Below are 26,525 nucleotides of genomic sequence, written 5' to 3'. Positions count from 1 at the left end.
TCTGCTCGGGGCAGCAGCTCCAGACAAGCCCTCAAATGTGTGTCCAGTAGTCCTACCTGGATGTTCAGTGGCTTCAGATCATTCTGGTCTGAGTGAGCCCAGGCACATGAGAGCCGTGCGTGGCCCTCTCTGTTCAGACCCTGTTGTTCCCTCTCCCAATCCTACGTGTGGACACCTCAGTCTTCCAGGAAATAGCACCAGAAGCATTTGACCCCTTGAGTGAGGCTTTTCTCAATTTTCTGACACTGTGGTCATGGCTTAGTTTCTATTTACCGCTTTTGTTGGAAATATTTTCCTTTCTATTTGAGTTTTTCTCTCTTGTTTGATGACACTCTTTTGTTTATTTCTTTGCTTCCCTGTAACTCTCTTGGGCTGGACTTTGGCCTCTCTTGTTTCTTCATGTGGCTTCTCTGCTTCTTGATTGGCTGGAGATCATGGCCGAAGTGTCAGTGCCCCCGTATTAGGTACTGTACCCATTCCAGGTGAGGTGGGGAGTGAGAATGCTTTCCTTCCCTGTTCCCCTACCCTAACACCTCCCTTCCCAAATTCTCAGCCATGCTCCCCCTCTTGCCTGAACTCCTGCATCTGCCTCTGAGGGAAGAAGGCAAGCTCTCCTTATTGAATAATCCATAAGTACTTGGACCACTTAGAATTCAAAGACATTACCTTGTCCAGATTTGAAATGTTAAGCTTACTAATTCCTTAACAAGAGAGCTTGGGATGTGTCTGAACCTCACTGGCCCTCTGGGGTTTTGATGTGGTGCTCTGCCCTAAAGGCAGAGGTGGGTCGGGTCATCAGGACTGCTGTGGAAGGTGGGATCCACAACATACTTCTTACTCTTTATGTTCCATTTCCTTCTCTCAACCTCAGGAGACACAGAAAGTGGTTGGGAAGATACCACCATGGCCAATGACGTCTCATCCACCTCATCGGGTACTGAATCCAGTCCCCAGTCTCCCCTGACACCGGATGGTAAACGGAGCCCCAAAGGCATCAAAAAATTCTGGGGAAAGTAAGTTGGTGATCATAATCATATCAGTTAGACTTCTTCTTGACCTAGCAAAGAGTCTGTGTAAGCCCCTGGTTTATCAGACATCAAAACAACAATAAAAACAGAGCAGTCATGTTCAGAGAAGAATTTGAGTTATTTTTCCGGGCCCAGAGAAGGATGTTGACACACACCATTAAGTACAGCCTGTTGCCTTACATGTACCCCTTCTAGGCATCTATCCCACACATCTGGTCATATCCTCTGCAGGTTATTTGGAAAAGACATAGGTGAAACTGGATTCTTCCTTCTTAGAGGTTAGTCTGTATCTTGAGGAAGCTTTGAAGACAGCTGGGTACTACTGGCTACAGTGACCCAGTCTGAAATGAGCCTCCAATGTCGCATCATCCTTCACTTTGTTCCCTAGAGGGAGTAGACAAAACCCCAGAGGAAGCTTAGCATTGAGGCTGAGAGCTGGCCAAGGAACTGTCACAGGTTGTGTTCCTTGATCCATGATCTTTGATCTCCTGAGTTCTGGGTCTGGCCCTGTTGCAAAGGAAGGATGCACTGCCTCTGAGCTCTCCGGCTGCCCCCCTGACAGTTTCTGGATTCCTCTGCACACAGAATCCGAAGAACCCAGTCAGGAAATTTCAACACTGATGCACCAGGAATGGCGGAGTTTCGACGAGGAGGGCTCCGGGCAACTGCAGGGCCAAGACTCTCAAGAACCAGGGACTCCAAGGGACAGAAATGGTAAGGCTCCCTGCAGTCTATCTGCAAATTGCTGTTTGAAACCCTGGCCAAAGTAGGGTGGAGGTACAGTTAAAGAACCTGCAGAGACAGGAGGCGAGAGCCCTAATGCAGAGCTTCATAACATGCCCTGTTGACACAGGTTGACACTGCTCATACTCAGAAGTGCTTAGGTCAGAGGAAATAAGAGCTCCCTAAAGCTGGAGGTGGCTGGGGTGTGAGGGTCCCAACAACTCTACATCCATAACCCATTCTCAGAAGTGCCTTTCTTTGCACAGTGGATTGAGAGGCTCTCCTGCAGTCATTTAAGGCACAGATTCTAGAATTCCAGTCCTGAGTCTCTACTTGTGAGCCCTAATCTAACTTATATAATGCCCCTATTCCATCACTTCCTCATTTGTTACAAGGGGATCAAAAACAAGTATTTTATTAAGCTTCTTATGAGGATTACATGAGCTATTGCTCACCTAACCCAAGAATTAGCTGTTTGCCATTCTGGGGTCACCATCCTCTAGTCTGTGTGGGGAAACAAACAAACAAAAAAACTTCATCTCTCACCTGCCTGTGGACCAGTCCCACCCTTCTGCACATTCTGGGAGAGGATGCAGGTCGAGCAGGCTGGATCCATCATTGTCCTTCATGATCTCACCGTACCAAACTTTACTGAAAGTTAGTAACTGAAGGAGGCTGCTGAGGCATGAATAGCACTGGAATAAAAATGGTGAGCTTCACATGACTGTCTCCATTGTGCCCTGCTGAATATATTGAGAAAACATTAAGCTTTTCCAGAGGTGTCCCTAGTGACTTCCTCCAGTTACTACCCTTACCCACTTTCTTTAGCTCTTCCTGCTCTGAGGAAGAATGGCTACCTTCAAACCTGCAGAGGTGAATCCTTACTCCTGCATTTAGAGGAAACTCTCTTCATATCAAGTGTCCCTGTCATACATCACATCCGCGAGAACTTCTCCTTGAGTCTGAGCTGAAGTCAGTACTTCTGGGGACCTCCTGCAGGACTGCATTGTCCCTTTTAAAATCTAGCCCAAAGGAGAAAAGTAAGCTCTCTTAAGTTTTAGTGTCCTCAAGATTGCCAGACACGAGTGTGAAATACATAACTACTGAGTAAGACATGTATAACTCAAATATTAATTCTTAGACATAGTGCAGTCTAGATTCCAACTAAAGGAGAAGAATATTTCCCTAAATGCATCCTACTCATTCACAAACCTGCATCCCCTGTAAAAAGAAGTCTTATTTTATTTTGCACATGGATGAGATACTTCCCTGCCTGGCCTGCCATCCTCGGGTTTCAAGAGACTTTGCCAAATCCTCCTGGTGTTTGAGACACAGGATTTTTCCAGATCCATCTGTGCTTTGATGGGTGTCCCCACTACTATTTTATACTCCAGGGCCTTTAAAAGAAATGTGAGAATGTACAGACCTGCTGTGCGCATTTCCCCAGGACTTAGGAAGGACCCAAGAGGGTGGTGTTGATGCTTTTAGCCACATATGTAAATTCTCAGTAAATGTCAGGAGTCTAGGGAATCTGAGGACAGGGTCTGAGAAGTCAGGGACCAATTCAGGACCAATTAAGGCCTACCTATTCTATTCCATAATTAGATGTTCTAATTTACTAGAGATTTTCCTAATTTAGACATCACTGTTGTTTCTGAGATTAAAAAAATAAAGCTACAGTAAACTTGAACGATTGATCTTGGTTCCGGTATGGCAGTTTAAGGATTGACTGTAGAAGGGAAATCCCTGGGTTGGGGAGAAAGAGCACCCTTTGACAGGAAGGACTGCATGGTGAGAGAGCCCACTTACCTTCTGAAAGTCGCGTTAGAGTATGAGTATAACCAAGCTCAGCAAGTTCTCTGCCAAAGGAAAAAACTGCAATTCTAGCACAGGGCTGCTTTGCTGAAATGTTTTTGTGTTTTTCTAACCACAACAATGGTTAATAAAGGGAGTAAGAGTGAAGAGGTCTTGATGTGATGGCAGTGCTTATGCCATGCTTGTGGTAACAAAACGAATATGCTGGTGGAAGAGGAAGGCTGTTGTTCCCCTCAGGCAGAAATCTGGTATAATTATATGCTAATGCCTTCTGATGTTTATAGTTTGTAGATGTTTAAGGCAAAACCTTTTAAAATGTTTTCACTAATATGCTGGTAGGAAAAGCAATTTGTTATTTGAAAGCCTCCAGGCCTAATCCCCTTTTATCTGATAATTCAAAAAAAATGATATTCAACAATAGCATTCTGTACAAATCTCTCTCAGATTATGGAAGCGTGATCCTTATTATCTTTCCCTCCAGATAAAGTTCTGCTGATTTACATTCCAATCAGTTCTGCTATACAGGGAGACATTACCCATATATATATTTGTCAGCATTAAGTATTTAATTTTTTTTAATTTTTAAATTTTTCTACTTCTATAGACTTCAAAAAATTAGACTTGTATTGCTAATTTGCATGATAATCATTTCAATTCTTTTTGCAACTTGTCTGTGTATTTTGCCAATGATTAATTAATGTCTTTCTTATAGACTTATGTCTACTCTCCATATGTTAAGATATTAAATTGTGTTTAATCATTGTGATGGGGCATTTTTAGGCCTGCAGCCAAATTTTCCTTTTGTTTGTCATCCTTTGATGTGTAGAATTTTTATACTTATATATAGTAAGCTTTATTACCTTTTCCTTTGATTTATTATTTTGTTTTTAACATTTGTACAATTTTTAAAAACCATGTTTAAATAATTAGATTTAATATACAAATTCAGAGAGTGTGTGTGTCAAGAAAAAGCCAATGAGGCATCATATTTAAGGCAGACACATTCTGGAGCCTCACTCTGGGTCTCACACTGAGGATTTTCTGAGTTGATCTGCGGAATGTAGTTTTCGGAGGGGGTCTCTAATCACAGCACTTCCCCACCTCAGAACCCATTTTATTCCCCCACACACATTAATCAGATTCATCACAGAACCAGACTGATCAAAATGTAAGGAAGCTTCTAGGCCACTACTTGTAGGTCCCCTTCCAGTGTCCAGGGAGGAGCTGCTGATCGATGTGTTGACAATGTCAAGTATATGGACATTTTTCACAAATCATTTAAACACAGCCAATTTCAGGATTGCTGACCCTTTTGCTCTAGTTTTCCCTTAGTCTACATTTTCCTTACCTCAGATGATGATGGAGTAGCTTAGGAGGCTTAGGAGGAACTGACTCAGGTAGTTCGACTGAGAATCTAATTAGTTTGGGCTCAGTAGAATATATGTATATGACTTTCACTCACTTCATATTTCACTGAGTTAGGTGCAAATGGCTTCCGCAGTCACTTCTCATTTGCCAAGGTGCCCAGCACACTGACACAGAGATGCACCTCAGAGGTAATGTCCCACTGTGAATATGTCCTCTGCCACTATGTGCCCAAGTGTAGGGCAGTAGGGAACAAAACCATATTTGAGATGTACAAAATCAGCAGCTAATCTGTGGGGATTCTTTTCAGTCCTCACATCTGCAAAATCCTAAGGAGTAGATTCATTTCTGTTGGATACCCAGTCAAAACAGAAATACTTCCCTGTCGGGACTGTCCCTGCTGATAAAGTGTGTGCAGCTACAAACGTACCCTGTGCTCTCCTCTACCATGGGAGTAGCGATTGTATCTGATAACTGCAGTTACATCATTTTAATTGTAATTTGGAAAGATGCTTAGGACTGTGTCAGTAAAACACGTGGCTTGGCTGTCCATAGAAGATGCTTCCTGTATCATCACCATGTGATTTGGCCATGGCCCACAGAGGGTATGCAGGCTCCTGACCCTGAGAAGAGCTGAGGAAGTGCTAGGTCTGGTACCCTGGGAATAACACAAGCCTGAGGCACGGGTGAGGGGGTGCACCAAGCACTCAGTGAGAAGACTGCTGAGATGAGGACCAGAACTCCAGTTTGGTTTGAAAGCCCAGAGAGTTTCAAATGACCATCTTGAAAATACTTTATTTCCCCCTTTAGAGTTGAAATTCTTTGCTGATATATTAATTTCCCAAAAATTTCTAGAAATGAGAAACTGAATGAAATAAAAGACCTAATTGGGGCCGGGGATTTAGTTTAGTGGTTCCACCATCTGCCTCGCAAGTGTAAGGTTCTGAGTTCGATCCCTGGTACAAAAAAAAAAAAAAGACCTAATCAAATGTGAAATAAAACTGAGAAAAATGGACATTGAAAAAAGTATTCTCACATTAAGAAACAAATTATGAAGAAAAAAAAGAAAACAAAATGCCAGATCACATGCGAAGCTAAGCTCAAGAGATAATTTCAAACAGAACTAGTGAATAGGTTATTCATATAATACAGATTGTATGAACACAAAGTTCTCCAGTTCTTGCTGACTTCCCTGATATACTGATATCAACAAAGATAACATAAAAATAATGCCACCACCGCAAAGATGGAGACACCACTCTAGTTCATGAATACTCTCAACTCAAAGAATCTTTAGGATTAGCCACAACACCAGAAAACTTAATGCTGTATAGTTTTACCACTCACATGTAAAAGGCACTTATTTGCCTAAATTTTAATCAATGATTCTAAAAATGTGCATGGCAATACCAATTATAAATTGTGAAACCAAAACTTGTTTAAAAATTCTCCTGATAAAAAACAAATATTGACATTGTCCTAGAAGAAAGACTGAATCAATTAGACTGTGGACACATGAAGAAGTCAAGGAATATGCACTCAAAAAATTAGAGTAAAAAAGAACTGTAGAGGTATATACAGGGATTAATGAAAATGTTAATTTTTTCTGGATTTTGTGCTTTTTTTTTTTTTCCTTTGGTTAAATTTGTAATTTTTTATTTGTTTTCTCATTCTAAATTTTCAGTAATTTTATGTTCAGATTTTACACCTTTTTTGTCATACTGGGGATCGAACCCAAAGCCTTGCACTTTTCTAAGTTTTATTCTGAGACATGATTTTTTTGTAGTCATTAAATTGCCCAGAGCGGGGATGAGTTTGCAGTCCTCCTGCCTCAGCCTCCATAATGCTGGGATTATAGGCATGCACCACCTTGCCTGGCCAAATTTTATACTTTTCTGAAGAGGATATCCTACATGTTATAAATTCCAGTCCTTATAAAACTCGGGTCTGTACCTATTGAGGACCCATTAAAACATAGACCAGAAATGGTCAGCCTCTACCCTGGGGTATGTCATCTCTTGCTTTTGTTCTAGAATGGTGTGTCTTGCCATTTTGGCCCTCTAAGGAATTCTCTCACTTTAGCCATAGCTCATCCAGGCATTCAAGAAAAGGTTTCTTCATCTTTTGTATACATTCAACCTCTATATCCAGGCTGTTCCACATCTCCAGGTTCATCCAAGGTTGGAAATATCTTATCATTGTTCCCTGAGATATTTACATTGTATTTGTATTATGTTGGGCATTATACATAATCTAGAAATGATGGGATATGGGAGGATTTATGGAGGCTAAGTATTACTCCATTTGTTTAAGGGACTTGCACATCTTCGGTTTTGTGATCAGCAGAGGTTCTGGAAGCAATCCCTCGTGGATGCCAAGAGACTGCTGCATTTTTCTGGAAAAGCATCTTTTTGAATACCTAAGCTTCTGCATTCCATAAGTCCCCATGTATTTTTAGAAATGCATATAAAGTTGCTTTGTCCATCTCCACAAAGACTTCGTTGGGGTTTTGAGAGTGCCATTATATTCACACTTTAAATTAAAAATTGATGTCTTTAAGAATGGATGGCTTTTAATACCTGGCCTTCTTGTCTAGAAACATGATTTAATCTTCATTTTCTTCATGTCGTGGGTTGCTCAGTTAAGTTTTGTAGCTACCACATCACCCCTCTCTACCCCACATCCCCACACAGTCACACCGGGCCCACACATTCCTTGTAAAGGCAATTCCCAGATAATCTGTAATTCAGTTGCTATGGATAGAAAGCACTACTATTTGTGTATGAATATTATAGGGAAAGCTGTTGGTTTTTACATGTTATATACATAATGTACGTATATGTATGTATGTGTATTTGATCACTAGCCATGTTACTAAGCCTTTTTAGATTTTCTAGGTGGCAGTCATATCATCTGGATGAAATTGTTTTCGTTTCCACTTTTCTAATAGCTGTATTTCTTACTTTTATTTATTTTTTCAATTTTTTGGTACTGGGGATTGAACTCAGGACCTTATACTTTCGAGGCAGGTGTGGTGCCACTGAGCTAAATCCCTGGCCCTCTTACTTTTATTTTTATCATTTCTTTTTCTGTACACAGCTCTCAGATCAGTGTTATCAATATGTACTGATGAAATGTATATTGTCCTGTGATTTTAATGCGCATATCCCTAGTATTATGTTAATAAATAGGCATTGCCTGTTGTTGAATAGAAGGTTTTTGCTTTGGGGTTTTTGTGTTTTGTTTTTGTTTTTCATGTTAGAGAACAGATCATCTTTTCCTAGTTTTCTAAATATTTTCCTAAAAACGGTGCTGAGTTTTGTGGACAGAATGATTTCATTGTGGATGTTCATCTTAGTGGTCCACCTCCTGGGCTTGCATATGTGGACACATGGTAAGAAAGCAGTGTTCTGGGGATCATACAGGCTGCCCTGTGCTCCAAGTAGCTGGATTGAAATTCAGACCATGCTATCAGAGAGCCTAGCATCTGCTTCACCTGAGTGGGTTGCTGTGAAATTTCAGTCAACTACATCCTGTGATAGTCTAGGTGGTTTCTTAAAAGTTCCTTTTTTGGGAGGCTTTATTATATGCAGAAGCCCAGGCTCTCCACTAACAGGAGCATACCATTTCCTTGCTTCCCAGTGATGCCAACGCCCCTTTTGCTCAGTGGAACACAGAGCGCGTCTGTGCATGGCTTGAGGACTTTGGCCTGGCTCAGTACGTGATCTTTGCCAGGCAGTGGGTGACATCCGGGCACACATTACTGACAGCTACTCCTCAAGATATGGAAAAGGTAAGGGCTAGGCATGGGATGAAGAGGCTCCCATTTCTTCCTAGACCCATGTGTGGAACCAGCATACAGGGAGGTGAAACCCGCCCCAGCCCCACCCTATGCAGGACGGAAGGCAGACATTCCCCTTGTAGTGGCAGGTTGGCATCCCAAGGCACTGTGCAGAGATCCCACTCCACCCTCTCAGAGCCTCTCCACCCTGACATGACATCCTCCACAGACCAAACTGCCTGCCAAAATTTCACATCTGGCCTTCATCTTTCAATTTCAGGAGCTAGGAATTAAGCACCCTCTCCACAGGAAGAAGCTGGTTTTAGCAGTAAAAGCCATCAACACCAAGCAGGAAGAGAAGTCTGCACTGCTAGACCATATTTGGGTGACAAGTAAGGACAGGCAAATATGGATTAAATATGTTTCTGGCAGTTCCTAAAGGTGGAAAGAATTTCCCTGTTGAATATGTGCCTTAAAGACAGATGTCTACTTGTGAAAGGCAGATGGATTACTAAACCCTATTTTATTCCCTTTTGGGGAATAAAACTGGAACCCAAAATCATAATTTGCTGGGGGGATTTTCTTGACATCCACATCCTACTATCCTCATGAATCCCAATACCTCTATTCTTTCTGTATTTGTAGGGTGGCTTGATGATATTGGCTTACCCCAATACAAAGACCAATTTCATGAATCTAGAGTTGATGGACGAATGCTGCAATACCTAACTGTGGTGAGGATTTTCCCTTTAAATGTCAGTTACTGCTGTGAGTGTTCAGCTCAGATGTGCCTGTGGTGGTTATTTTAAACGTGGTTCCACCTCCTACTTCAAATTCTTAAAGCCTTGAAATAAGAGGTCCCAAATAGTGAAGTATGAAGCATTGTGATAAAAGAATCTGTTGGTATGTCTGTCTGCACCTTTCTGACATGCAAAAGATTTATCTGTTTGGCCAGGGAAGAACCTCTGGGGTCTTTTGTCACTTTGGAAGCTCTGATCCATCAGCCAAAACTTTTCTCTTCCAGAATGATCTACTTTTCTTAAAAGTCACCAGCCAACTACATCATCTCAGCATCAAATGTGCCATTCACGTGCTGCATGTCAACAAATTCAATCCCCACTGCCTGCATCGGCGGCCAGCTGATGAGGTAAGAGCAGGAGAGCAGCTATGCAGGTGCCCCAAGCCAGGACACCTGAAACATTGCTTATGAGAATGTCAGAATGACATCATCACCAATAGCTGCATTTCAGATTATGGTTCTTGGGATTCTGGTAGCCGAAACAGCCCTGTTGCCTGAACTTTTGGTCCATGGTAACCACTGAACTTCTAATCTCTCCCTTCCCTTAAGGGAAACAAGTAGTATGGGCAGTGGAAACAAATCTTTTCAAAGTCATCATAGGAGATGAGAAGATGGTACAAAGGAGAGAAGAAGGGAAAGACAGAATGGAAAGATGGTGTCAGAGTAGGCAGAGAAGAGCCAAAGGTGGAACAAGGAGCCCATGAGGAACTAGACATTTCAGAACGGGTCTCCTTACTTGTAGGTACAAAATTAACAAACTTCCAGACACAGAGACACAGGATTCCTGAGCAAGTCTTGCTAGAGGAGAAATTGTGCAGGCACACAGCAACACAAAGCCAGGGGAAGTTCCTGATAATGTTCGTGAACTGTGCAGTTCTTGATGGGTCCCAAACTGAAGGGTTGTCAGTCACAGCCCACCTCTTCTGTCTAATTCCACTTCCAGATGGATTAAACAACTCTTGCCTCTGTTCTCCATCTCCTAGTCTCTTGCTATTCAACAATTTTGCATACCTTTCTCATGTCAGGCAAAAAACTGAGCATTTTGAAGACCATGATGCCATGTGGGAGCACTTACACATAAGTATCTTCATTTGTGCTCCACTAAAATGTTCGGCCACACCAGGGAGATTTTGTTCCATAAAATATTTGGCTCATAACTCAAAATTCTATTGAATAAATGTAATCCCAGCACTTGGGAGGCTGAGGCAGGAGGATTGCTGTGAGTTCGAGACCAGCAGCCTGGGCTACATAGTGAGTTCCAGGTCAGTCTCAACTACATAGTGAGACCCTGTCTCAAAAAACAGACAAACAAACAAACAAAATCTATGACTAAAAACCTATATGTCTTCATTTACTTGCCCCAATTTAGCCTGAAAATTATAGTAACAAGACTATGGACTCAGATATCTCTGTGCCAAACATCCTGCAAGATTTGGTGAGAGTCCTATTTCTTGGGACTGGGAAGGCTCTCAGGCAGGTGGTCTAGATAGCTTGAGTCACGAGGCATAAAGGTCTTCTCTTCTAGTGAGGAATCTGGGTAGGGTTAGTCATAGGTGCTGACTTCACAGAGGATGTGGTGGGGCCAATGAAGTCTAACTTTGCCATTCTTCTTCTCTCTCATAGAGTAACCTTTCTCCTTCAGAAGTTGTGCAGTGGTCCAACCACAGGGTGATGGAATGGTTGCGATCTGTGGACCTGGCAGAATACGCACCCAACCTTCGAGGGAGTGGTGTCCATGGTGGTCTTATTGTGAGTGATTTTCTGGACTAGGCTACCTGCCTTGGTACACATTGAGGTGTTCAGAAACTAATTTCCTAAGACCAGATATAAATTCTAGTAAAAAAATAAGATTTCTCACCTGAGTTTCTTACATAGTTTGAAGTCTCAGAGAAAATGTTTTGATATTTTGTGGCTGAGAATTATACCTCATGAAAACAAGATGGCCTCGGGAAGGATTTCCCCAGTATCAGACCCAGAGATTTCTAGGACATGGTAGGTTTCATGACAACCAACCCTGAATGAGGCAGCTCTATTTGTTCCTAGAGGAACAAGGGGACTAGGGAAGTGAAGGGGCGGCCATCACGTGTAATTTCTTGCTTGCCGTGGGTATGATCCTTATCACCACTCAGATCCGTCAAGTGGCAGAGCCAGACAGGAAATATGGAGGTGGTGGATTAGATGTCATCTAGCCTTATCAAAGAGGCTTGGTTTTGTGCTGGTCTGTGAAGATGAAGTGGCAGTCAGCAAATAAGCTAATGTCTCCTCAGAGCCAGACCTTGTGCCTGGGAAGGATAGGGGAGTGGGATATAGAACAAATGATAGAGCTTCAGCCCTTGCTCTGGAGCTACTCAGGCCCCAGAAGTTCATTTCTCATTGTCACCCACCTACTGCCATCTGTGGTTACCACTGGCTAGGTTTGTCCGTGGTTTCTTCTTAGATCCTGGAGCCACGTTTCACTGGGGACACCTTGGCTATGCTCCTCAACATCCCACCACAGAAGACGCTTCTCCGGCGCCACCTCACCACCAAATTCAACGCCCTAATTGGTCCTGAGGCTGAGCAGGAAAAGCGAGATAAAATGGCCTCCCCAGCTTACACACCATTGACCACCACAGCCAAAGTTCGGGTAAGTTTTCGGACCCTTGCTGCGTGGTCCAGAGGTGCTGCCTGCTGGCCCTTGTGTCACACAGCTGCTGCTTCAGTGTCTGGAGCCAAACCAGTGTGTGCAGTGTGGAAGAGGGGGCATGTCAGCTTCATTGTGGGAGTCTGGCCCCGTGGTTATTCGTCCTTGATAGGCCGTTTTCCAGTTTATCGTGAGTCAAGGAACAGAGTGCAGGTTGTACACACAGAAACTATGTGCAGGAAGTATCTGTTCTTGGGCAGCTGGAAGTTTGTCCACTACCCAGTGCTGTCATTGCTCATCTGGCAAAATAGATAAGTTCTGGAGCTGGTTTTCCTTTGTCCGGGCCCATCTGCATGCCACGGTACCATGGGCCTTGGTCACAGCTGTCCTGCCAGCCAGAGTGTATACCACTTGGCAGGTGCGCCTGCTTGTCTTGTTCTGTGAGGTGGCCGGCGAGCAGCTGTCCCAGGATCCTGAGTTCATCAGTGCACCAGCACCACCCCCTAGGCTCCCTGAGTCCCGTAAAGATCTGCCCGAGAAACACTATCCCCAGACCGCGTCCACCCCAGACTGCAGTCACACTCTGGATTCCAGGCTGGCCCCATCCCCAGGGAGCCAGCCTGGAGCCTCAGGCCCAGCGATGACTCACACACAGACCTCCTTCCCTGAGGGAGCAGGACAGCAGGTGTGTTTGGGGGCACCTAGGAGAAGCAGCTCGGGCAAGGAGGAAGACCACCCCAGGCTACCCAGTGTGGCTCTTGGGGCCCTGGGTGCTGCTCCCTAGGTGTCAGGAGCTGGGCTGAAGCAAACCCTCTGTGCTCAGCCTCAAGTGCAGTCTGTGGCGTGCATTAGGATCCCCTGCCCATCGGAGAAACAGAAAATTGCTGGCAAGGCAGCCGGATGGGAGTTTCAGGCAGTCTCAGGAGCAGCTCTTCCTGTTGAAGATTATTCATCAGGCAGCCTTTTCTCAGCATGGAAACTGCCTCCAAGCACTCTGCTTGGTTCAGTTTTCTAGAAGTAGTTTGCCTTATTCCTTTCCTTCTGAGCCTGCTCTTGAATATGTGGTCAGTTGTATATGGACACTGGCTTGCTCATCACCTTCCCATAATCTTGTATTTTGTGTTTTAGCCTAGGAAACTAGGATTTTCACATTTTGGAAACATGCGAAAAAAGAAATTTGATGAATCAACAGACTACATTTGCCCCATGGAACCCAGTGATGCCGTCAGTGACAGTCAAAGGATCTACAGTGGCTACCGGTGCTTCGGTCCCCTTGACACCCCTGAACTGGATGGGCTGGACCAGGTGGGACAGATTAGCTGATGCCCTTGCCACCTGCCTTCTCTGTGTACCTGAGAGCTCCCAGTAACGCCGTGTGTGTCACCTTATAACTGCACCTCCTCCCCTGCACTTGTGCATGGCTCACAGAGAACAGTGCCACAGTTGTGTGCCCTTGGGCCAGTCTCTTCACACCCTGCAGGCAGCCAGGATGCAGAGCTAGACCTCTGCAAAGAGGCCTTGGGGACTATTGTCAAAGGTGGAACTAACAGGAAAGGCACTTAAAGTTGCCTTTTTCATTTTTAGTAATTCTTAATGTCCATCTGCAGCACGCAAACTTGGACACAGGTCCAGGAACTCTGGACAAGCCCAAGAGGCACGGCTCTCAGTTACCTCCCCTGGGCTCCAGCTGAGGGAAAAGTTCAAGTGCCTTAGGCCTAAGGGCCACAGAATCTTAGCTGAGAAGAGAGACAAGCAGCAGGGATTTCTGCCACTGTGACAGTGTCATTGGGTTGTGCCTTACTACAGAGATGGTCACTTCTTTCTGGTAATAAAAACAATATTTATGTAGACAGCAAGCAGTGTAACCTAGCTTTCATTTTGTTGGGGACAGAGCTGGGCACCGGTGGAGATGGAGTCCTGCTGACGGCAGGTTAGGCACTTGGGAGAGCGAGCCCAGTCCTCGGCCAGGTGCACACTCAGAATTCACTGAGCAGGGTGGGCAAGGAGGTTCCCGCTCCCCTCTTCATATCCCTGAGAGGAAGCCAGAAGCCTTGCTGCCTCAGGCCCCACCTCCGGCTGTGAAGCAGAAGGGAACCTTGGGTCTCACTGACTAGGCCACATCAGTCACGCATATCCCAAATTCCATCTCCGCTGCATGAGCCCCCTCGAGGGGCGCAGGGCAGTCATGCTGGCAAGACTCTGTTCCTTCATATATTTTGCCAGCTTCTGGTAACTGTTGAGCGGCTGCACCTTCTGTGCTGGCAGGGTTGGAACAGATCTGGCTTCTTTAAAAATGTTTTAAAAGATCTGGCCTCTTCATTTAGAGGCTGACTAGCTGATAATGGGCCCTCCAGATGGGCCCTGTCTGGCTGGAGACTGAGAGAGACACTCTTTGCCAGCCATTCCAGGTCACCCCAGGGCAGTGTTTGGCTGGATGGGGTCCCATGGGCCTCATCTGCAGAAGAATAACAGCAATGTTCTAACCATCTGACAGCCGGGCAAGACCAGAGACCTTGCTGAGGCCCTCTGATTCTGTCCCAGAGGAAGTGATACTGAGATTTGTTTAACTATCAGCAGCCTGAGGCATGGCCTATTCCCTCTGGCTTCCCCTTCCCCTGAAGTCCAGCTGGTGAGAGATGTGGACCCAGCTCACCAGCCAGCAGCACTGTTTGGTCTTGGTACCCAGCGCCACAGAACACAGTGCTTCTCAAGGCTGATAACTGGCCATTGCAGTTGGATAGCCAGTCAGGCCAGGCTTTAGTGGGTGCTTCTTATGTCCTGGTGAGAGACTCTGCATGTGCCTTTTTGACAACCCTGCATGGAATTGTTTTGCCACTAATTCTCTGGGCATCTTCATGCAAGTCCGATTCCTTTTAATGGGTCTGTTTTCCCACCTGTAAAACAAGGACACCTCCCAAATCCACAGCATCTAAATACTGAGACTGGTATTACTGGTGGAGGAGGGCAGGGAAGCGGGCTCTTGCTCTTGAGTAGTGAGGAAGCCCAGCTCTTATCAGCAGCTTCTCCAGGTGCCTTGCCATACTGGGGCACTGGTGCCTGGGAATTGTGACTCTGTCCATCATCCTGAAAGCCTCCCTTCCCTGCTGCCTGCTGCTCCTGGAAAGCAGCTTGAACACTAAGCACACACAGAAGGGCAGCTTTTGACCGGCTCTTCCTCTGCCCTGCATTTTATACCCTGAATGTCGATGCTACCAAGCAGGGCCTCAGGAGACCTTGTGCATGTACTGTGGGACTTTCCTCAGGGACAGAAGCAGCATGTGCCTCACCACCTGTCACCCCTCAGGCCTGGCACATCCCCTGCCCATCCCTCCAGGGAAGCATGCCCTGGAGAAGCCAGACCTGAGTGGGATAGGATTTGCATGCTGTCTGCAAATCTCAAGCTGTACCCATCTGTGCTGACGAGGCTGCTGCCCATTTTACAGATGACACCTTCGGAAGGCACTGTGACACAGATAGGGCTCCTCTCCCAAGATATTCACCGTCTTACGGTAGGACTCTGACCCTCTCCTCACAGTAAAGTGCCAGGGAGGCCCAGAAGGCTGGGTGCAGTGGTGGTCAAGGCTGGGAGAAAGTGCTGGGCACTGGCTTCAGAGTCTGAATCCAACTCAGAGGCAGAAAGCAGCCAGAGGACCCTGTCCATTGGTCTATTGCTGCATCATAGGCCTTAAGTTGAAACCAGCTAGAGCATCCTAGGTCTCAGGTCCTTTTCTCAGTCTGAGCTGAGAGGCTCTACATAGATGAAAGTCTAATCTTTGTCTCTATCCTGTCCTCTCTGCCCACGAGACTCCTGCATTTCCCATACCATGCCTCTGACATCACAGACACCACAGGCAATCTGGCCATATCCTGCCATATCCAAGAGAACAAACCAGACCATAGGAGGCTGCCTGGTCTTAGGAGAAGAAAGCTTTGGAGAGTGGCAGACCTGGTTCAAGTTTTTGCTCTACTTTTACTGGTTCAGGCACCCTGGGTGTGTCATTCCCTCTCTAAGCCTTGGCTTTGTTATCTGTAAAGCAGGATGAATACCCCGCCCCCTTGCATGGCTCATAGATCAGAGCTGGCAGCAAAGGCCAGCCACAGAGCAGATTCATCCTGAGGCTTCATACATTCCAGGGCCCTTTAGTTCTATTCCCCCAACCACGTAGCTGCAGTGTCTCTCTGTACTGAGGCCCAGTCACTGTGCTTTGCTTCATGGATCTTTCAAGAGGTATTTAGAAGACTGAATGAGCATCAGAGTTTCCGCAAATCTAAGCAGGATCACATTAATGCAACTGTCCTTTTCTTGGCCCACACACTGGAAGGTCTCTGCCCAACCTTGCCCTCCCTATGATCTAAGAGGCCTTTGGTGTCTTTTTAAAAGAGTAAGCTTGCCTCTAGGATGAGCAGTTTATGTTTATCTTAATAGTGCTATTTATTCTGACCTAATAACCGGGTCCTGGAATGCCACGAACCTATAGGGCACCAGTGTCAGACGCAGATCACACCTGGTGGCCCCTGCTTCCTCTGTGGCTTTGGGGGAAGCCGGACCCAAACTCTGTCAAACTGCCCCTTTGGCTGTGTCCTTTCAGACCCTGCTGAGCCAGGACCAGCTGCTGAACGACTCTTGCCTGACTGCCCCCGAATCTGATGACTGGAGATGACATTCTTTGTGGCTGAGAGCCCAGAGAGGCACGTGTGGGGCCCGCCCTGTCTTTGTCTCAAAGGGGACCTGGCACACAGCCATCGCAGAGCCCAGACTGCAGATGGCGCTGGCAGGGGCATCTCAGACCTGGGTGCTGACTGGATCCAAGCGGAGCAGTGGCACGGGTGTCTAGGAGGTGGCCTGGTGGCCCTAGGTGTCTTTAGCCATGCTGTGCTCTTCCCTGCAGCTTTCTGCCTTTTATACTTTTATACAAGGACTGCAGACTGCCTTTGTGGGGAAGGCAGTGAGATACCGGCTCTTACACCAAAGGGAAGAGCTGACAGTTCATAAAACCTCTGCTGGAAAAAAATATTATGAAACTGTTCTGAATGTTCTGTAGTGACACAGTTGGGTGAAATGATAACCGGGAACTCTCTCAGAGACATCTTCACGGGAACGTGTATTTGAGGTGAGGGGATTTAGGGTGAGAACAATGGGAGTCCTCCCCTGCCGCCCTGACTGTCCTCCACCTACCCTGCTGAGGCCTGCTCAGGTGCCTGCTGAGTCCGCAGTCTCTGAGCAGAATCAACAACGCTCACACCTTCTCCTTCTGCAGCCTCAAGGGTCATGGCTGGTCACACAGCGCCCCCTAGTGGAAGGCCCTCAGGAACCAAACGCAACATGTTTCCACCGAAACTTGCCATCTTCCCTTAGAACCTTACTCCCTTTCTGCTGTCTCCCACCTCAGAGAGAGGCACCACTGAGGCCCCAGTGTGCCCTTTCCCTCCCACTGCATGGCTACTCTAGTTTCAGCTTTCTCTCTCATCTGATTGCTGAAGCTGGTCTCTTACTTGGTCCCTCACCTTCCTAACTGGCCCCTCCCTTCTCCCTGTTCCCAGAGCAACCTTCCCAAAGCAGTTTAAATTCCATCACTCCTGGTACCATTCTGCCCAGAACTCAGTTACAGAATTTCCACAGATGAGCATCCAGGCCCCTCACTGTCCTCGGCCCTTTTGGAGCCCAGTGTTTGGCCTTAGTTCCCTCTTAGGCCTTAACTCTGGCCCTTCCCTCCCAGGAACATCATTTTTCCCCCGTCCCCTCCAGGAGGCCAAATCCTGCCTGTTAAGGTCCAGCACAGACACTACCTCTTCCACATCTCTCAGGAAGTCTTCACTCCTGTTCTAACTGGAGTTCAACTCTGCCCCACTGTACAGTTCCCCCTGGATTCTGAATGCTGCACAATAAGCCTTGAAGTTAAATTTGCACGTTGTCCTACAATACATCCTCCCTCATCACAGACTCACAGAGCAGCTGCTGTAGACTGTAGCCTGTACAGATCCGAATAGGCCCAAATCCTGACCCTCAAATTGCTTCTTGATCAGGGTCCTGCTGACCAGCGTTGTTGACCTCTACCCTCCTCTAGTTGTGACAACTGAAATGACCCCAGACTTTGTCAAATACTCCCTGAGGGGCAAATCTGCCCCCCTTTGAAAACCCCTGGGCTAGAGAATGAGGTCACAGTGGGAGGTTCACAGAAGGAAAAAGCTGATCAAAGATATCAAGACACGGCTATGCTGCAGAGCACCGCAGAGCTACATGCCTCTCTCCTCTGCCCCTTTTGTCCCCTCCCACTCTCCGTCACACTGACACAGACACACACGCACACACACACATGCACAGTGGAACCAAGTTCTAACACTGCTGCTGTTATGCCAGTTTTGGGAATTTAATCCCAGCTCTGCCACCTAGTGCTGGAATAACTTCAGAGCACTTAAATCTCTGAGTTTTGTTTCCTCATCTGTAACATGGAAATAATCCTCACAGGTAGAGGATATAGCTTAGTGGCACAGTGAAAGGCCCTGATTTTAATTCCCTGTACAAAAACCAAAACAAAAGATCACAGGATCTCTGTTCTTTCTGAGAATTATATGAAATCCCACAGAAATGGCCCTGTCCACTCAGGCAACAGCGCAGCAATGTGTCGTCCTGGCCCTGAGGATGGGACAGTGGCCCCTTGAATCATTTAGGTTTATTGATAGGAATTAAAGCAGAGCCATGTGTCAAATTGAAAAGCTTCTAAATGACTACTCCTAACCTAGCCTAATGCCAGGGTGGAGCCAGGAGGATGCTGGTAAAAAGCATGCCACCCTTCCATCTCCAGACTCACAGGAAGTCTGGAAGGAGCCCCCAAGCCACTTACCCATTTCTGTTTCAAGGGGTTCCACAAAGGAAGAAACAGTGCATATGCAGGGTGACTGAGGACTCTCATAGCTCTGGAGAGGGGTTTGAGAAAGATTAGTGGCAGTTGATGGGATCCCGCTTGGATTCTGCACTGGCACTTCCAGCAGGGGCCCACAGAGCCACACGTCCTGGGCTGTCTACTGAGAAGATAAGTTTATTTCGCTGAACAGTGGAGACAAGTATGATAGTGGATCTGTTCTCAGCCTTCAAGCCATGGGGCCTCAGAAGCCACTCTGTCTGGTGACTGGTACCCTTCTTCTTTGGCCCACACCCAAAAGAGAGGTGCCTGGGTGTGCACGCCCATGGGGCATAGGAGACACTTTTGCAAACATCCCAGTTAAACCTAGTGAAGCCAAACTCACACTGAAACAGAGGATAGGGACCCGGGACACTTGCAAAGAACATGGGAGTCGTTAGTAGGTGAAAATCATGTCCTTGGTGTAACCCAGCTTCTTCAGGCTGGGGTGAGCAGCTGTCTGGATCAGGGGTGGGGGGCCACACACCAGGATGAGTGTGGCCTTCCCGGGGGGTGGGAGGTGCTTCTTGATCATGTCGGCAGTAACAAAGCCCGAGCTGTAATTCCAGCCTGAAATGAAGTAGAACAGGAAGTAACTGTGAAGTTCTGAGTTAAGTCCCTGACCCCGAAGTGAGGAGCAGAGAGGCAAGGCTGTCCTACCCAGGTCTAGAAGTCTGTACTGCTGTTTCCTGTGAAGCCCTGAGAAGAGAGTGTGGGAGCCTCAGACAGTCCTCTGGCAGTATTTACCCCAGATTTCAGGCTCCCTGCGGGGACTCACAGGCCCGTGCTGGTGTTTACTCGCTCAAAGCATTGAGGAGGGTGGAGAACTCCCCTGTGGGCTGCACCAGGGCTAGTGTAAATTAGGGCCTTAAACCACTATGGTGTTGGTGGAGTTGCGCGCCCTCTGCTGGTCAATGTCGTGTATGATGAGGTGCAACTGGGTGCAGAGCACATTCTGGTGGTTGGGGGTCAGCATGTGGGGACTGCTGTCCAGAAGACGTAGGTGGGTGCTGAGGGGTGCTGTGGCTATTAGCAGTGGTGTGAGAGGTGAAGGGACCAGTGGCCACATGGGATGCAGTGTGTGCGATGGCTGTAGGGGTACAGGCATTCAGGTAGCCCAATGGCTCGGTGTCCCTCTTGTTATTCAGCACAGTGTGTGGAGCGTTACTAAGATATCGGGCACCTGCCCTTGATTACCCCCCTTACAAGCAGGTCACCGAAATCCTCCCTCCAAGTCTTGACTTTCCCATATGGACCCAGAACACGAGGCCTAAACCCTTTTTAAAAAGGTCAAATGAACAGAGCCCAACCCGGAAGAAGAGCAGCGGTAGGAGCTGACCCAGAGAGTGAGGGAAAAGGGGGAATACCGAGGGGAGGCCTGTCCAGGGTGTACCATACGCTGAGCTGGTCTAGGTGAGTCCTGGCAATGTCTTCAAGCTCCTTTCTCATCAAGATGTCCTCCTCAGTCTAGAAAAGGAGCGTTAGAAAAGCCCCATGCAGAGGCAGTGTGCCTATCCCACACCGCTCCTGCCTACACTGTACCACCCTGGCTGGAGTGCCCTTCGCAGATTCCTGGGGCAAATAAGGGTTCTGTGCTGCACCTGCAGACCAAAGCCTGTCTCTCTGACTCACATCCGTGAGCAGCTGGGAGAGTGAGGATCCCCAGAGGGAAGTGACTGCCCTCCAGCAGGAAAGCTGGCCCTGGGGACATCCCTGAATCCACACTAGGCAGAGGTGAGGCACACCCACCTGGAACAAGCTCAGGAGGGTCTTCTGCAAGGAAGAAGGGGCTAAAGAGTCATAGGGAGAATAGCACTGGGGAGCTCGTATGGGAAGACAGTCTGGAGCCTCACCTGGGAAAAGGGAGCCAGAGCCACTGTCATGGGCTCAGGGAGAGCACACAGAAAGCTCTTCGTGGCACCTGCCCCAATAATTCCACTTCTGGGATTTACAAAACTAATCTGAAAGTAGTCAGGCCTTGGCATAATTACTCATCATGGTATCATTTGTCATTTATAACTAAAAACTGAGAACATGAATGTAGGAGATTTAATAAACTATAGTTCAACTTAACATAGGCTACGAGGAATGTAAAGCATACTAATGAGAAGAAAATCCTGTGTGGTACTGCTAACTGAAATATCATTTTGTATTTCCCAAGATTTCTATGAGGGAAACTTTGATTTTTAGACCAAAAAATAAATTAAAAAATAAAAAAACCCAGAGAAATAAATATTAATGAAAGAAAGCTAAGAACTCGGGTTGACTGGGGACACAAGAGTTAAACAAAACCCAGGAGGAACACAGGACAGGCTCAGCTCCTCTCTGATGAGCCCGCTCTGCCTTCCCACAGCCCTGGCCCCCAAACAGCGCATGCTCCATCAGTGGGGGGGGGTCTATGAATTCAGAGCCCAGCTCAGTGAACTTTCCATGCCATGGCTGCAAGCCCAGAGCAGACGCGGCAGAACTGACCTGGTTGGCGAACAGGAGGGACATTCTGGTCCTGTCACCTGGGTTCTTGGTGATGTGGCGGATGAGCTGCAGCATAGGCGTAATGCCTGGAACACAGGGAGTGCATGGGCTGGCCTTCTCCATCTCTGAGACCACAGTCCCTGACCTGTAGCCGCTTAAAGTTTCCCTTGGTCCTTGTTACACCGCCTCACGCTGTCCTCCAAACTCAAAGTGGGGAATTGTTCTTTGTTTTGGGATTGCTTTCTAATGCAACAATCAGTCAGAACCCCTATTTTATTTCCCCAAGATGGGAAGAGAATTCTTAGATCTTCAGTGTCCTCATTTGCAAAAAGTATCAGTGCTGAGTAAATGTGATGGGTTTTAAAACCCCTATGATGGTGCATGGCACCCTGTGTGTATCTGTCAAGGCTACTATCTGTGGCCATATTTCACTCACAGGGGACAGGGAGAGCCCGTGGACTGAATCCAGGCACCCGGCCTGACCCCACAGCCTGACTCCCAGGCAGCCACACTGGCTAAGGGAAGCAGGGAACCATCAGGCCCAAGGTAGGTACTTGGGCTGCCTTCCTCTCACCCACGGCTAAGGGAAGAATAACTCAAGCCACACCTTGTAGAGCCAAGCAACTGCAAAGTCAGAATGGTTTTGGGGGGTCACTGTCCCGGGCAAAGCCCCCAGGAACCTCGCACCTGTGCCTCCGGCGATCATTCCCAGGTGGTCGACTAGTTTGTTTTCAGGCCGGCTCATTTTGTGCGGTTTGATTGCAAGTCTCCCTAGAAGCACAGAGGATGTTTCTAACTTCTGTGGCTCTTGTGTGTGAGCCTCCAAAAGATTCCTGACATTCTTCGGGACCTCTAGGAGACAAGTACGCCTAAGAGATGGCTGTCCCGTTTTAAGGCGGAGAAGCAGGCCACCGCGGCTTCCTCGGTCGGCCCCAGCACACTGGGGTACAAAGTAGGACCAGAGCCTGGGCCTCCTCTTCTGAGGAGGGGCAAGCTGAAGCTCGTAGGGAGCTTCCCAGAACACTCACACCCACAGCAGATGATTGAGCAAATCATGAATCTGTGACCGAGCTAGTCGGTGCGGACTCCAGCCATGCCCCATTTTTCAGGGTTAGCACATCCTGTACTAGAGAAACAGTGATGAGATCACACCACATGAAGCTAAGGATCTTCCGACGTGGGTGTGTGGGGAATAAAGGATGATGTGGTTATATGTTAATCTGGACAAATGAATGTATGGTGGCTTGAAGGACCAAGGCCATGTGGGGTCTGAGCAGAGTTCTAGGACAATCAAGCCACTGCAGGAATCTTCCTCCTCCCAGCTGGAGAACTAGTGTGGTCCCGCCCGTACCTGGCCCTTGGTAGAACAGGTGCCCAGTCGGCCCTCGAAAAAGGATGGTGTCACCAATTTTCATGTTCTCCAAGTGCTGAGTCATCTTCCCCCCTTCAGGATACTTGGGGTTTCCATTTTTGAAGTAGATCTAAAAAAAATCAAGCAGGATAGTTTTCATGTGTCCTGTCTTACGGCCACAGCTGCACACAGCTACCAGAGGCATTTGCCACTGTGTGCCAAGCAGGGAAAGCTCGCTGCCTCTGTGGCTGCTGTCAGCACTCTCCTAAGACACCCCAAGGTTACCTGTACCTCAGCTGTTAAATGACATCGTTGGAAAGCCCCATCTGTGGCACCACTCCCCACAGAGCAAAAGCACAGCCGTCTACCCCACCACCTGAAAAAACTTCAGAGTACATGACAGCTGGGCAGTTTACCTTTATAATTAAGTCCACAAAGCCTCGGTCATCATCACTGGAGACAGGTGTGTAGGCCCTGATCACCAGGTCACCATTAATTCTGGCCAAAAGGTGGACATAATTCCCTATGGAAAGGGCATCAAATGTTAAGTCTGAATGTGGCCAGCTAAGTATGACCCAGGAATCCCATAAAGTACTGAGCTTCAGTGAAGGGGCAAAATGGCAGGATGTAACAAGGTATAAGCAGAGAAAGTTCCAATGCAAGATGCTTGACTCCTACACCTGCCCTTGATGCTACCCTGAGCAGTCCACTTCACCTCCCTGGGTTTCAGTCTGTTCATCTCTAAAATGAAGATGAAAGGCTGAGCATGTAGCTCAGTGACAGCACTTGCCTAGCATGCAGAAGGACCCAGATTTAATACCCAGCACTACAAAAGAAGAGAAGAGAAAAGAAAAGAAAATGCCTGCAAAACAAAACTGTAGTCATGCTGTTAAACAATCTAAAGGGAAAGAAGAGCTAATTAAGTTGAAATGTGCCTATTAAAAATGATAACAGGAGTGTTTGCATTTTAAATAAACATATATTTCTTCACAAACTCATTTATTCCTAAATGGAGGTCTGCGAGTGAGTCACAGCTGCCCTGTTTATATGCTGTTGCCTGGCACAGAGCAGAACTCGGCTATGGGGACTCTGGATCCAGACACCCATGGCTTAAATAAAGCAGTAGCGTTGTGTCTTCCTGATCTGTGGGCTTCACTGAGGGGCAGTAGTGAAGTTGTAATTCTTCCCCTCCAGGGTAGAATTAGTAGACTTGGTAAGGCCAGCACCTATGGATGGTGTCTATTGCCCAGTGTCAAGACGAGAGGATTAGTGGCTCAGGTATCTGTTGGATCTAAGGTGGAGAATTCAGCAACAAAGGAAATTAGTAATGAGGGCAGCAGTTGCCATGAAGAGATGCTAAGAGCTAGAGGCGAAAGCAGGCTATTTGCTTGTTCCTGAGGAAGTAGAAACTTAGAATGTCCAGGAAATTGGACAGCGGACTATGGATATGCAAATAGGGAGAGACAGAGATAAGAAGAGACTGAAGGAGGAAGGCAGTTTGTTTGAGGTGCTCAAGGGAAGCACAAGCAAGAGCCCTTGAGGAGGCCTTGAAGCCTGAGGTCCAAGCCCTAAACACTGGTTCAACACCTGGCCATGGCTCTCTTGAGCTCCAGGGACACAGGATACACATCTGCGGCAGCAGCCATCTGAGACCTCAAGTGGAGCAGGGAACCCGGAAAGCTCTGTCCAATGCAGCCACACAGGGAGTGGCCTGGCGGTGTCCCCACACAAGATGGGGTTGACTCGCTGGTCCTGCTGGCCTCATCTCTAACCAAGCAATCAGCATCAGCAACTCGGAGTCCTCCTACCACATGTGCCCAGAAGCCTCTAACTCACCTTGTCCTACTCTACTAGCTTTGCACAGCCTCACCCAGGGCTGAGGGAGTGTGGGCCAAAGCGGTTTCTAAGAAATTCTTTCCTCCAGGTTTTTCAGTCTTTCATGCTTCCGGCCAAAAGGACTGGTGGCAGGCCTGGCAGAGACTGGAAGGTGACAGGACACTGTGTGCTCAAGGACAGAGAAGGAGCAAGAGAGTGGCAAGGAGGCCTGGGCCCCTGGGTGTTCTGTGTGTGATTTCATCAGCTGACAGAGTGGAGGGCAGGGTTCTGTGCTGTGCAGATAAGACAAATGGGCCATGGTTGGCTCTTCCACCAGGAGGGAAGGAGCGTGGACACTTTCCCTGGACCCTGAGGTTTCCCACTTCATGAAGACTAGAACTCTAGAACCACTCGGCTGGTGCCCACAAAGAGTCCCCTCTTGTGTGCGTCTGAGGTCCCTGCAGAGAATCCACATGGGGCACCTGACTCATCACTTTATCCTCACACAGCCCCCCTAAGCTAAGCAGGCAGGCCTGGGAAACCCCATTGCATAGAATAAAGATCAGAGAGATTGAGGACTTGGGTAAGGTCACCCAGCAAGGAACCTCAGGCAAGATCTTAAACCTTCGGAGTCTAGTGTCACTTCTTTTCAATACTCTTGAGTTGCCACTCTTGTGTCAGCCCAAATGGAATGATGAGGGAAGGGTCCATCTCCCTTGGGCTCACACAGTTCAGGAAGAGTACACTCTCCCTTCACACCTTGGGAGACTGGAAACCTGTGCTTCTGATAGGAGCCTAGTGCCTGGCCCCATAAAATGTAGCCCTAGAGGTGACAGCAAACCCAACTCACCTACAGGAAGCCCTAAGACATGGTCCGGGGAAGGCAGCCCAAAGCGGAATCTCCGGGTGTTGTGGTTTATTTGCTGGTGAAACAAAATTGAGGCAGGCTCTGTCAGCATCTAGCAGCCTCGCTGGGTGGCCCAGGCACATGGGAAAGCACTGCATTTGGCCATGAGATAAGTGCCAACCCACCCCACCTCCCAGCCAGCATTCCCCACCACCCTGCCCTCTCTTCTACCCATCACAGGAGAAGTTGGGCTGTCTGCTACCTCTTTCTCAATCAAGGGCAGCAGGTATTTGGTGTTGGGATCCTGTAAGGTGATGAGGTCTTTCCTCCTGGAGTTCATGTTCCTCAGGGCAAACAGCAGCACTGTGACCCCAACAACGACGGTGACGGCCAGCAGTAGGGACTGGTCCTGGCAGGGACAATGGGAGTTGAGCACCTCAGGTCCCGCCTGCCTCGGGCGGGCCAGCTCCTCAGGCACAGCACATGGTCCCCTTGCCAATGCCACAGAAGATGCAGGCTACATCTCAGAGAAAACAGAAGATGGGGAGGCACCAACCAACCCAGAAGGCAGGGGAGCCCCCCTGGGCCAGAGGGTAGGCAGGGCCACTGCCAGAAGAGCTGTTTTCTTCAAGGGCACAGACACTGGGAGGCCTGCCCTGGGGCGGAGGGTGATGACAGTATTTGTACCAAGCAATCAGCAACGAAGGAATGCAGAGAATGAAGGCCTGAGCCCTGAGCCAGAACTGCAGGAAGAGGAGGCCTGCCAGTCGTGCTCCTGAGGCGGTGGTGGATGACAGCGGGGCTCAGCTCTCCAGTCCCCCACCCACGTCTGGTCCCTCAGGGTGAGTAGTCTGAGAAGGGGGTGGCCCACGACCTCAGGACCAGGGGCCCCCAGGGCAGGCGAAGGAGCGGCCTGGCCAGCGTCCCCTCATCTGCCAGCTGCTCGTAGCCCGCTCACTCCCCGCCCAGGCCAGCTCCTTCTCTGGAGTCCGCACTGCCGCCAGCAC

The 26,525-nt window shown here is 47.8% G+C and overlaps 2 protein-coding genes across 15 annotated transcripts in view; one reads left to right on the top strand and one right to left on the bottom strand.

Annotated features, from left to right (window-relative positions):
* The window catches only part of Ppfibp2 (PPFIA binding protein 2), a 152,952-nt gene extending 130,837 nt beyond the window's left edge, over nt 1–22,115 (top strand). For 7 of the 14 annotated variants that reach the window (XM_010615955.3, XM_010615956.3, XM_010615954.3 and 4 more), the window contains 12 exons: nt 432–464; nt 872–1,013; nt 1,614–1,742; nt 8,574–8,724; nt 8,993–9,104; nt 9,358–9,446; nt 9,737–9,859; nt 11,135–11,260; nt 11,949–12,137; nt 13,263–13,439; nt 15,578–15,643; nt 16,724–17,138. In XM_010615955.3, coding sequence (XP_010614257.1) covers nt 432–464; nt 872–1,013; nt 1,614–1,742; nt 8,574–8,724; nt 8,993–9,104; nt 9,358–9,446; nt 9,737–9,859; nt 11,135–11,260; nt 11,949–12,137; nt 13,263–13,439; nt 15,578–15,643; nt 16,724–16,795 — 1,409 coding nt within the window. In that variant the 3' untranslated portion in view covers nt 16,796–17,138. Of the gene's footprint in view, nt 1–431; nt 465–871; nt 1,014–1,613; nt 1,743–8,573; nt 8,725–8,992; nt 9,105–9,357; nt 9,447–9,736; nt 9,860–11,134; nt 11,261–11,948; nt 12,138–13,262; nt 13,921–15,577; nt 15,644–16,723; nt 17,139–21,943 lie in introns of those variants that run through there. The other 7 variants (XM_033764168.1, XM_010615964.3, XM_019206307.2 and 4 more) reach the window with 6 other exon arrangements.
* Nucleotides 19,431–26,012, bottom strand: LOC104856517 (NADH-cytochrome b5 reductase 2). The gene is made up of 8 exons (XM_010615953.3): nt 25,781–26,012; nt 25,522–25,594; nt 23,273–23,379; nt 22,857–22,986; nt 22,193–22,276; nt 21,506–21,591; nt 20,401–20,500; nt 19,431–19,603 (listed from the first exon to the last, which is right to left on the bottom strand). The coding sequence occupies exons 1-8, from the start codon at nt 25,856–25,858 to the stop codon at nt 19,431–19,433; spliced, it is 831 nt and encodes a 276-aa protein (XP_010614255.1). The 5' UTR covers nt 25,859–26,012.
* Between the last annotated feature and the right edge of the window lie 513 nt (nt 26,013–26,525).

The sequence above is a fragment of the Fukomys damarensis genome, unplaced genomic scaffold (genome assembly GCF_012274545.1).
Source record: "Fukomys damarensis isolate Sample0158 unplaced genomic scaffold, DMR_v1.0_HiC HiC_scaffold_16, whole genome shotgun sequence".
NCBI classification, from domain to species: Eukaryota; Metazoa; Chordata; class Mammalia; order Rodentia; family Bathyergidae; genus Fukomys; species Fukomys damarensis.
Note: the sequence above shows the minus strand (reverse complement) of the source record. Positions and strands in the feature narration are given on the sequence as shown.

Coding starts and splice junctions, on each gene's coding strand:
- LOC104856517 (XM_010615953.3), bottom strand. CDS start 25,858: ATGAACTCCAGGAGGAAAGACCTCATCACCTTACAGGATCCCAACACC. Junction 23,380..25,521: donor TGTCTTAGGGCTTCCTGTAG/GTGAGTTGGGTT, acceptor CCCTTTCCATAG/GGAATTATGTCCACCTTTTG. Junction 21,592..22,192: donor AATGATCGCCGGAGGCACAG/GTGCGAGGTTCC, acceptor CCTGTGTTCCAG/GCATTACGCCTATGCTGCAG.